The sequence below is a fragment of the Pseudophryne corroboree genome, chromosome 1 (assembly GCF_028390025.1).
Source record: "Pseudophryne corroboree isolate aPseCor3 chromosome 1, aPseCor3.hap2, whole genome shotgun sequence".
NCBI classification, from domain to species: Eukaryota; Metazoa; Chordata; class Amphibia; order Anura; family Myobatrachidae; genus Pseudophryne; species Pseudophryne corroboree.
The window spans coordinates 867,723,016-867,735,507 of NC_086444.1; the positions used below are offsets into that span (position 1 = coordinate 867,723,016).

Consider the following 12,492-nt stretch of genomic DNA (forward strand, 5'->3'; position numbering starts at 1 on the left):
TCCAAGTTACTGGACGTAGTCAGGGCCTTGAAAATTTATGTTTCCAGGACGGCTGGAGTCAGGAAAACTGACTCGCTTTTTATCCTGTATGCACCCAACAAACTGGGTGCTCCTGCTTCTAAGCAGACTATTGCTCGCTGGATTTGTAGCACAATTCAGCTGGCGCATTCTGCGGCTGGACTGCCGCATCCTAAATCAGTAAAAGCCCATTCTACAAGGAAGGTGAGCTCATCTTGGGCGGCTGCCCGAGGGGTCTCGGCTTTACAACTTTGCCGAGCTGCTACTTGGTCAGGGGCAAACACGTTTGCAAAATTCTACAAATTTGATACCCTGGCTGAGGAGGACCTTGAGTTCTCTCATTCGGTGCTGCAGAGTCATCCGCACTCTCCCGCCCGTTTGGGAGCTTTGGTATAATCCCCATGGTCCTTACGGAGTTCCCAGCATCCACTAGGACGTCAGAGAAAATAAGAATTTACTCACCGGTAATTCTATTTCTCGTAGTCCGTAGTGGATGCTGGGCGCCCGTCCCAAGTGCGGATTGTCTGCAATACTTGTACATAGTTGTTGTTCACAAAAGGGTTATTGTTATGAGCCATCTGTTGAGAGGCTCAGTTAAATTTCATACTGTTAACTGGATATGGTATCACGAGTTATACGGTGTGATTGGTGTGGCTGGTATGAGTCTTACCCGGGATTCAAAATCCTTCCTTATTGTGTCAGCTCTTCCGGGCACAGTATCCTAACTGAGGCTTGGAGGAGGGTCATAGTGGGAGGAGCCAGTGCACACCAGGTAGTCTAAAAGCTTTCTTTTAGTTATGCCCAGACTCCTGCGGAGCCGCTATTCCCCATGGTCCTTACGGAGTTCCCAGCATCCACTACGGACTACGAGAAATACAATTACCGGTGAGTAAATTCTTATTTTTTCAAACTCTCTACCCAAGATGAGATGGGTGGTAAGAAAATTGTCTGTTCTCTATTTCTTGTGAAGCATTTGTTTTATGTTGTGCTAGAATCAAATTGTATAGTGACTTTATATATAAAGGGAATTAAGTATTGGGCCATATATTCATGCGTGTTAAATGAGTAGGGCATTATTTTTGGGGGCAGTCTTGTTTCCACCTACAGTTTGGAGACCTGCAACTCATTTTTGTACCCTAGCAGTAACATGTCGTACAACATATTTATGGCTTGCTGCAAAATAGATATTTTAGTAGTGAAATGTTTAAGGCTTGGCTCCTTTAGTTTCATAGCCCGATATAACGCGCTGACAAAGATAATCCACACATAGACAGTCTGTTTCATACTTGTTAGGGCCATTTAGAGCCAAACAGTCCATATGACAAGAGCAACAGCTTTACTTAAACAATGAGAGAATTTAAGGAGTTCTTGAATATAATAAGCTCATCTCCTGCTCTAATCAGTGGGCAAAGCATTGTCTAAAAATGGCTTCTATAAAAATTGTATTTCCCAGAAGTCATGGCTTACACTGTGACCAAATGTTAAGTATCAGACCCATACCATATTACAGATGCAGGGGCTAAACGAACACATACATTTAATGTTTTAGTAACTTCATGTTGGAAATTATAAAGGGATTTCTCTTCAAGGTAGGCATTACAGCATTATGAATCTGCACTATCCCGTGTCCTGCACTCTAGCCAGAGCCTCCACAGCGATTTCAAACTGGTGAACTACATTGATTTGTGGGTTTTGTTATATGTACCTGTCAGTAGAAGGATTCAGTATGATATCCCAATGGATGGAATGCCAGCAGTCAGAATACCGACAGCAGCATCCGGACAGCCCCTCCAGAAGTACCCTAACCCTCCTGTACTCCCTACCCTAACCCTCCCTTGTGGGTGCCTAACCCTCCCTGGTGGTGCCTAACTCTAATACTCCCCTGTGGTGCCTAACCCTAACCCTCCCTTCCCCCCTGCCTAACCCTAACCCTCCCCGCGGCCTAAACCTAACCCTCCCCACTTGGTGCCTAACCCTAACCTCACCTTCCAAGTGCCTAACCCCCTCCTCGGTACCTAACCATAACCTTCCTGTCCCTGAACCCTAACCCCCCATCTAATGCCTAAACCTAACCTCCCCCCAGCGGCAGGACGCGAGCGTGTCCCGCTGGAAGAACATTTGGAGTTTCGGGCGTCTGTATTTCTCTAGCATCCATAAGGGATATTGGGGACAGATTAGTACGATGGGGTATAGACGGGTCCAAAGAAATCAGTGCACTTTACATTTCTTCAACTGGGTGTGCTGGCTCCTCCCCTCTATGCCTCCTCCTACAGGTCAGTTTAGAAAAAAGTGCCCTCAGGAGAGTATGCACACTCTGCAAGCTACAGAGTTTTTTCTTCAATTTCTTTTAAACTTTTACAGGTTGAGTATCCCTTATCCAAAATGCTTGGGACCAGAGGCATTTTGGATATCGGATTTTTCCGTATTTTGGAATAATCGCATACCATAATGAGATGTCATGGTGATGGGACCTAAATCTAAGCACAGAATGCATTTATGTTACATATACACCTTATACACACAGCCAGAAGGTAATTTTAGCCAATATTTTTTGTAACTTTGTGCATTGAACAAAGTGTATCTACATTCACACAATTCATTAGTTTCATATAGACCTTATACACACAGCCTGAAAGTCATTTAATACAAGATTTTTAATAACTGTGTGTATTAAACAAAGTTTGTGTACATTGAGCCATCAAAAAACAAAGGTTTCACTATCTCACTCTCACGCAAAAAAGTCCATATTTCGGAATATTCAGTGTTTCGGAATATTTGGATATGGGATACTCAACCTGTATTACTTTCGTAATGCTCACTGGGCAACAGCATACCTGCGCCGTGGGAGTTGGGGGGGGGGGGCGGTCACCGGCCTCTTGAGGAGGAGAGCCGCTTCCCCGCTGCAGGACCACCGTCCTGAGGGGCTGTTTGTTCAGCGAGGCATGTTGCCTTGGCTGTTGCAGCCGCAGCATGCCGCAAACCCCTAACGCTGCCTGAAGGTGATCATCGGTGGCGAGTACACACCGGGGACCCCGCTAGGGGGGTCCCCTGGTTCACTGTGCGGCAGAAGCGCGGGTGAGACGTACAGGTCTCTCCTGGGGGGGCCCGCTGTTGCCCCTGCGTGAGACTGGATAAATATTCTTGTACCAAGCATTTATGTGAGGCTACAAACACATAGTGAGACATGGCCAGTATAAATATTAACAGTAGCTCCAGCGCCATTACGGGTGGCGGAGCTACATCAGAGCGGGCTCAGCGGCATTTTGGCACCTTCCTCTGCATAAGCAGCAGCAGCCTCATACAGCTCCTCCATAATGGTCACACTCTAGATCAGTGGTACCGGGTGTAGAGGAGATGAGCTGCTATATTGTGCACAAATATCATTCCTCTGAGGGAATTTTCATAAGACAGTCTCACTGTTGGTTATGTGTATCTAAAACGCTGACAGCCTCACTGGGGCTGTGCAGCGTTGGGTGCGCTGGTGTCCTCTCTCCTGTGTCTCCTCTCACATGCAATAGGGCAGGCTTGTATTGTATTTCAGGCTGAGTTGTATGTGTATTATACCTGTTTTTCTTCTTCACAATGGTAAAACAGAAGTTATGCAGTGTATGTAATGCTAGATTCTCCCCTATCTCATCTGACTCAATCTCATGTGAGCAGTGTAGTCAGTCATCACAAAATGCTGCTACCAATGTGGGGGAGAGTCCTGAGCCCTCCTGGCTGGGGGCTATCAAAACTATGATGTCTGATATGTCATCTTAACTCACTGCAAATGCCAATTAAACTCAGAAACTGCAACAAGCAGTGGCAAATCTAGCTGCTAAACATCCCCCCCTGTCTGCTGAAGGTGCACAAAAATGTGCTTTACCTGCACTTCTGTCAGATACTGATGATGATATACAGGATGATGGGGATCCCATAAGTGGGGACTCCACCCCTACACAGGGTATTGAACCCCTCATTGGCTATTCGGTATGTGTTAAAGCTCCTCCTGGAGGATGCTAATAATCAGCAGTCATTATTCCTCCCACAAGACAAAATGACAGTCACATTTCCTGACTCCAAGGAATTGGATGATTTATTTAAAATAGCCTGGAAAAATCCAGATAAAAAATATCAGGTATCCAAACGGTTTTTGCATACCTTCCCCTTTGCCCATGAAGGCAGGAAATTCTGGGAAGAATCTCCAGCAGTAGACGTCTCGGTCTCTCACCTTTCTAAAAAGGTGGTACTTCCTGCTCCAGGCTCCTTTATGGTAAAGGACTTGTCAGATAGGAAAATTGAGACCACTCTGAAATCTATCTACACTGCTGCAGTTGTAGCTCAAAGACCGGTCATTGCAGGTTGCTGGATGACACATGCAATTCATTCCTAGGCTACTCAAATTCAGGAAGGTCTCTCGGGTGATATGACCTTCGTTACTACTGTAACTTTCCTAAAACACATTCAGGACACGGCAAGAGTCCTCTGTGACTCCCTTAAAGAGATTGGCAATATTAATGCTAGGACCACGGCTATGTCTGCGCGCAGAACCATATGGTTGCGTCAGTGGATTGCTGATGCTGACTCCAAACCTAATTTTCAATCTCTTCCCTTTACAAGTGAATGGCTTTTTGGAGTTGAATTGTATGCATGGATTTCCAAAGCTCCTTCGGGTGCTCCGCCTGCTAGACGTACCTACCCGGGACTGTCTACTCAGTCCTTTCGGTCCTCCAGATTTTAATCTAGGGCCAGGGGGTCCTCCCACGCAGCCGGATCTCAGGACCAGAGCACCAGTGCTGCTTCCGCAAAGACTTCAGCATGATGGGGATCTCGTGGTGGGAGCTCGGTTATGTCACTAAAGCCACATCTGGGACGGTTCCTGCCAAGATGCTTGGGTAAGGGACCTTATCTCTCAGCTCAGGGTCCAGGGGGTCAACGTAATTCCATACCTGGACGATCTCCTGATAAAAGCGAGTTCCAGGGAGCTTCTATTGCTCCATATAGATCGCACTATCCAACTCCTGTCTCGCCACTGGTGAATCCTCAATCTGCAGAAGTCCCACCTGGAACCGTCTCAGCGGATCCTGTTTCTGGGGATGCACCTGGATACGGTAGCACAGAAAGTGTTCCTCCCAGAGGAAAAAGTGAGAACACTTCAAGAAATTGTTGGCATGGTGCTCCGACCTGCTCGAGTATCCATTCATCTTTGCATAAATTTGTTGTGAAAGATGGTGGCCTCGTACAAGGTGATACAGTTGGAAGGTTTCATGCCAGACCGTTCCAATTGGATATCCTGAACAAGTGGTCCGGTTCCCATTTTCAGATGCACCGGATGATTCGGCTGTCACCCCAGGCCAGGATTTCACTCCTGTGGTAACTACAGTATTCCAACCTACAGGAAGGTCGACGCTTTGGGATTCAGGATTGGATCCTCCTCATGACGGATGCGAGTCTGAGAGGATGGGGAGCTGTCACCCAGGGTGCGCAGTTCCAGGGCAGGTGGTCTGCCCACGAGGCCCTCCTTCTGATCAACATCCTGGAACTTTGGGCCATCTACAATGCTCTGATTCAGGTCTCCCCTCTACTCCGGGATCGAGCGATCCAGGTTTAGTCAGACAACGCCACGGCTGTGGCGTACATCAATCGACAAGGAGGGACAAAAAGCAGAGCCTGCATGTGAGAAGGGTCAAGAATACTCTTCTGGGCAGGAAGAAATGCAAGAGCACTGTCCGCAATCTTCATTCCAGGGTGGACAACTGGGAAGCGGACTTCCTCAGTCGCCACGATCTCCACCCAGGGGAGTGGGGACTACACCCTCAAGTGTTTCAGCAGATCATCGACAGGTGGGGCTGCCCACAGATCGACATGATGGCCTCTCGCCTCAACAAGAAGCTTCGTTGCTATTGCTCGCGAACCAGAGACCCTGAGGTGAGCGCAGTGGATGCACTGACAACACCTTGGTCTTACCAGCTGATCTACCTATTTCCTCCGATTCCGTTAATCCCAAGGGTACTCAAGAGGATCAGGCATCAGGGAGTGCAGGCACTCTTGATTGCCCCGGAAGAACGTGGTACGCGGCTCTTCTGGACATGTCCGTAGAGGACCCTTGGCCTTTACCGCTAAGAAGAGATCTTCAGCAATATCCTAGCTCACAAAGGGCTTTCCAAAAAGGTCATTGCCACTATGGTGCAAGCCATAAAACCTGTGACGTCAAAACACTATCATCATATCTGGCGGCGATATGTCTCTTGATACGAGGAACGCACATATCCATCTGTAGAATTCCACTTGGGGAGATTCCTTTGTTTCCTGCAGACTGAAGTGGATAAAGACAAAACCAGAATGGATTGACTGCTGAATAAGCGCCTCAGCAGAGGATGTGTGTGAATTAAAAATGATTTCTGAACTACTGCGCTAGCCACACAACTATATGTGTAATACTGTATAGGGATGAACAAGAGAAGTGGATAAAGGTTTACGTCTTGGATCCGTTAAGGTCCAGATTTCAGCTCTTTCCGTCTTCTTCCAGAAGAAGTTGGCTCTCCTGCCAGAAGTTCAGACCTCCTTGCAAGGGGTGCTTCACATACAACCACCGTTTGTGCCGCCTTCGGCACCTTAGGATTTGGATGTGGTGTTACGCTGTCTACAGTCGTCCTGGTTTGAACCTCTGATGACGGTAGAAGACAAGTACCTCACGTGAAAGACGGTGATGTTCCTAGCCCTGGCTTCTACTAGACGTGTATCAGAATTAGGGGCCTTATCGTGTAAAAGGCCCTACTTGGTCTTTTACGAGAACAGAGCGGAGCTCAGGACTAGACAGCAGTTCCTGCCGAATGTAGTCTCCGTGTTTCACTTGAATCAACCTATTGTGATTCCGTTCGCTTCTGGCACTTCTGCCCCTCCGGAGGCATTAAATGCAGTGTGAGCCTTGAAAATCTATATCAAGAAGACGGTTCGTGCTGAAAAAGGGTTGCCCTGCTTCACAGCAGTCTATTGCTTGTTGGCTTAGGCTTACTATCCAGCAGTTTAAAACGAAGAAAAACCGCGCTGTTGCCGGGATTTATGTGTTTAAGCTGCCCTGAGCAAAAAAATGATTAAATAGATTCTAACAATGTGTTAAGAACAAGGCGCTTGTGACAATGTATAATGTGTTTTGCAACAAATGAATGTTGCAATACTGTAGTGCAATACCTGTAAAAAAGGGATTAGTAAATATTTACAGCCCTTTTGTTTATTTTCGGTCCTGCCGGATTTCTGTATTACCGGCTCTTTGTCCCGCTAATGTCTCTGTACGGGATGGTCGAAATCCTATCTCTCCCTATACTACCCACCTTGTTCTTAGAAGTGGTGGGGCGAGATCTTGACTCCAGGCGGCTAGGTACTCCTTCTCCGCAAATAAAAAGAACAGAACAATCATAACATCATGGAAGAAGACGAGTTCCAACACAGCCATTTGAAACCATAATCTACATTTTTTCCGTCACATATCAAGGGGCCCCATATTGAGACATTTGAGAAACTGATAGAACAGGACCTACGGAAAATAACAGGAAAAGAAAAAAAGAAGTACAACCTGTCACGGAAAGAAAAAGAGGCTTTGGAAGATCTCAAGAGGGATGAAACTATAGTCATAAAACCCGCAGACAAAGGCGGAGGCCTAGTCATCATGGAAAAAAGTGAGTACATGAAAGAAATCCAGAACCTGCTATCAGATTCCAACACTTACCAGAAACTCATCACGGATCCCACTGGAACCTACTTATTGGAATTGTATGACCTACTTGATGAAGGGTTACAATTAGGCATACTCACAAAAAAGGAGTTCGACTACCTTCATATTCAACATCCAAAAATTCCCACCTTTTATGGACTACCAAAGATACATAAAAACCCCAGCCATCCACCAGCAAGACCAATCGTTTCAGGAATAGAATCTTTAACATCAAATCTTTCCAAATATGTGGAATCCTTCCTACAGGATCTAGTGTGCAAACAACAAAGTTACCTGAAAGACTCAATGGAAGTACTCCAGCTCATCAAAGATATGGAATGGAGTGAGAACTACATATTATGCACATGTGATGTCAAATCTCTTTACACGTGCATTTCCCATGACATCGGACAAGAAGCCACCCGACATTTCCTATCCACCTGCACCAATCTACAAAAGGATCAGATTAATTTTCCCCATTAATTGTCCCCATTAGCGGGACAAAGAGCCGGTAATACAGAAATCCGGCAGGACCGAAAATAAACAAAAGGGCTGTAAATATTTACTAATCCCTTTTTTACAGGTATTGCACTACAGTATTGCAACATTCATTTGTTGCAAAACACATTATACATTGTCACAAGCGCCTTGTTCTTAACACATTGTTAGAATCTATTTACTATCCAGCAGGCCTATGTGTCGGCAGCCTTACCTGTTCCACAGTCTCTGAAGGCCCACTCTACGAGATCGGTGGGGTCTTCCTGGGCGGCTGCCTGTGGAGTCTCGGCCCTCCAACTGTGCCGAGCTGCTACCTGGTCGGGGATGAACACCTTTGTGAAGTTCTACAAATTTGATACCCTGGCCAAAGAGGAAACCCAGTTTGGGCAGGCGGTGCTGCAGATGTCTCTGCACGTTCTGGAAGCTTTGGGACATCCCCATCGTACTAATCGGCACCCAAGATCCCTTATGGATGCCAGAGAAAATAGGATTTTAAATACCTACCGGTAAATCCTTTTCTCGTAGTCCATAAGGGATATTGGGCTCCCGCCTCTGTGCGGTGACTTTCTGCAGGTTCTCTGTTAGGTGTTACCTGTTCAGCTGTTGCTGTTAATGTTGCCAGCCGTTGCTGGCCAGGTTATGTTATGGTGTGCTGGTGTGTAAATCTCACCACACTTATTGTTATGTTCCTGCTCTCAAGTATGTCATTCTCCTTCGGCACTGTTTTACCTAATAACTGACCTGTAGGAGGAGGCATAGAGGGAAGGAGCCAGCACACCCAGTTAAAGAAATTTAAAGTGCCCTGGCTCCTTTGGACCCGTCTATACCCCATCATACTAATGTGTCCCCAATATCCTTTATGGCAGGCATGTCCAAGCTGCGGCCCTCCAGCTGTTGTGAAACTACATATCCCAGCGTGCCCTGACACAGTTTTGCTGTCAGAGAATGCTAAAGCTGTGTCAGGGCATGGTGGGATGTGTAGTTTTTCAACAGCTGGAGGGACGCAGTTTGGACATGCCTGTCTTATGGACTACGAGAAAAGGATTTACCGGTAGGTATTTAAAATTCTATTTTTGACGCCGGGATACCGAGCTCTGTCGGGATTTTGACGCCGACCTTATACCATTGTTCGGGGTCTGTATTTCGACCGGCGGGATCCCATTCAGCGGTATTTTAACTACCTCCCCAGTAGGAGCCTCCAGGTTTCCAGCTACAGATAGTGGCACATTATCTGTTATGAAGGTGGTAGTGCAGCTTTACACTTTGTTTCTCTGGAATCCATTATCATCCCATGGGCACTGAGTAGTATTGAAGGTAGAATAATTGGTGACGGCTATGATCTGTTAACTTCTTGTGATATGTTTTGCATATATTTATATTTAACTTCTTTTTGCAGATTCTTGGCAGTAATATGCTGCAGAAGTTATACAAGAAACTGTCAAGTACAGTAATGCCACTCATCTATAGTGTGTGTAGTCTTGTCTATGCCAAGTACATTAGAAGCTTCAGGAGCATCAATGTTTTTTAACTCCCTTCAAAATATTGTTACTGTTATCTAAGTATTTAGTATTTTTTATAAGTATTTTTGTATGTGTTTGCATTATAATAACTAAAGTTGGAATATCACTCCAGTATTTCTTTTTTTAAAGCAAGATATATTTTTATATATTTTGTCATTTTTTTATACAAGAGATTTTCTCAGGGCACTTCAAGGGACATATGTCTTTATTACTTCCTGTTTTACAAATGTGTTATTTGTAGCGTCTCATTTTGATGTTTTTGTATTTATTAGAATAAAATGTAAACTTGTTGGTATGATGATTTGGAAATTGTCACTCTTTTGTGCTGCTTTGCTTGAGCACTGTTTTTGGAAAATGTCCTTCCTTTGCATTCCAAGGGGAAACACCTGGAGGAATAGTGACCGTTCATGCTAATACATGGAACTGAAAGAAGCAGGTGTAAAAGCAGAAGAGCACTGTGTATCAATGACCCCCATGTGATTGGCAGCTAGGGATCAGCACAGGAGTTACCACAGGAGAATTATAAGAGTGCAAACGAAGCAGCCATATTTCTGCAAATAAAAATGGAATGTAATTAGTACATCATTTGTAATATTTTAAGGTTATAAATACTAGGTGAACTTAACTTGTGCTATACATGATTTACCTGTGTTGTTGGTAGTGTGAGCATTATTAAAACATTTTGACATCTCATCATGTTTTTGTCTGTTTTTCAACTTTTTATGTAGATATCACTATTTCATTATTTTATTTGTTATTTTATATGGTTTTTGTTGGTCTTTTTCATCAGCATCACAACTGTGGTCAATCTCAAGCTGACATGGACATTTGGGCTTGCCTTATAAATGTGGAAAATTTTAAAGTCATTGCAACAGATGTGTCCACTTACATCTAGCCTCCCTGTACGTTAAACAACCCTTAGTCACGCCATGCCGCGGCCTGACTCTGTAACGTTGAGTGTCTTTATGTGTAACATTTTACATTAAAATGCGTCTTATTCCCAAAACGGTGCAAATAGGACAAACGAGCAGCTTATGCTGATTAAAATGATATACAGCATGTCTATATTCTGAGTGCGACCACGGCTGTATCTGCATACGAAATGGTACGTTACAGTGTTTTCCCAGTAAACACTGTAATGTATAATTTCATATGCAGATACAGCAGCAGACATATGGAGAATATATGTATGCCACATATAATTTTAATCAGCACAGTGTGCTTGTGCGTCCTAGTCACATAGTGATGCCAATAAAACGCATTTTCTTAAAAATAAAAAAAAAGACTCCCAATGCTAAATGATTTGCACGGAACCTGTCAGCTCACTCACACCAGGTATCTCCCGCTGCATGGCGTATTGAGGCAAAATGTATGAGGACACATCTGTACGCTTCATTGCTTTGTGTTCCAGGGGGATTAAAACAGGAGGAATGGGGATCAATGATCCCTGTGCTGATACAGAGTTACCATGAACACATGCACACATCAATATCTGAGCACTGATACAGCTGAAAAGAAAAGGTGCAATCACAAAAAGGAGCTATTTGTCATTGTTGCCGATGTGAATGACAGCTTGTAACACAATCGGTGACTAATGTGTCAGCATACAAATAGCTGGAGTGACTGACAATGTTTTTTCTTAGGATACTTCCAGCCACAAATATTTACTGTGTCGCAAAAAAAACCATACTGAGGTATTATTTATTAACACACTTTAAATGAATTGTTTATGCGTCTCAGAGGCCACAGTTTTGTGTATTTTATTAACATTTGTAATGCTAGTACAACGCAAAAAAATAGGTCTTAAAACCATTGTCTCCTAGGACTGCATACCTACTTGTGAGGTTGCTCATGTTCTGGGGCATTTTGTGGGCACAGACTGCTCCTTTCATTGATTTTAACGTAGACTTAATGCACTGAGGTTATTAGTGTGATCTCTAATGACATCAATGACATCTCTAAAGACTTCAATGACATACAAATCATTGCGATATCGCTTGCAGTCCTCTGTCAGCAGCAGCATGCTTGATATGCTGCAGCATTTGGGGGGGGGGGGGGGCAGAGCAGGGGTGGCACCTGGCACCACTCTTCAAACCAGGAGCATGTGCCTAAAAACTTTGCAATCCTCGCAATGGTGATATGAGGCTGCTTCCTTAGACGCAGTACTCGGATCTTGCAAATACAGGGCAGCACGGATGGTGTAATGGTTAGCATTACTGCCTCACAGCACTGAGGTCATGGTACGATTCCTACCATGACATTAACTGTGTGGAGTTTGTATATTCTCTTCGTGCTTGCATGGGGGGGGTATTCTGGTTTCCTCCTACAATCCAAAAATGTACCGGTATGTTAATTGTCTCCCAACAAAAATTAATCCTAGTGTGTGCGTGTACATGGACAGACTAGATGGACCAAGTGGTTCATATTCGCCATCAAATTATATGTTTAGTTGTAAATGCACGTAGGAGGCATCTATCTCCTACAGTCACCTCCTGCTGCATTTGAATTTTAATTACAAAGAATTGCACAGCTGCTAACTTTGCAGCTGTGCAATTCCATACAAACATAAATTAGACCCAACAATATGCAGAAATATACAACAAGCATCGTAAATGTATATCAAAGTAATAAACATAAGCATAAATGCAAACAGCATGGTGAACGAGGCTGCAAGTTAAGTATCAACCCACTCAACAGGGAGAGAGATTCAGGTCAAATGTGTATTTGTTTTGGGGAGGGGGGTTCCGGCATCAAAGGGACATA

At 44.5% G+C, this 12,492-nt stretch overlaps 1 protein-coding gene across 10 annotated transcripts in view; it reads left to right on the forward strand.

Moving 5' to 3' along the window:
* TEX15 (testis expressed 15, meiosis and synapsis associated) overlaps positions 1-10,422 on the forward strand; it is a 313,058-nt gene extending 302,636 nt beyond the window's left edge. For all 10 annotated transcript variants that reach the window (XM_063920026.1, XM_063920025.1, XM_063920024.1 and 7 more), the window contains one exon: positions 9,606-10,422. In XM_063920026.1, coding sequence (XP_063776096.1) covers positions 9,606-9,619 — 14 coding nt within the window. In that variant the 3' untranslated portion in view covers positions 9,620-10,422. The remainder of the gene's footprint in view (positions 1-9,605) is intronic.
* Positions 10,423-12,492: the final 2,070 nt, after the last annotated feature.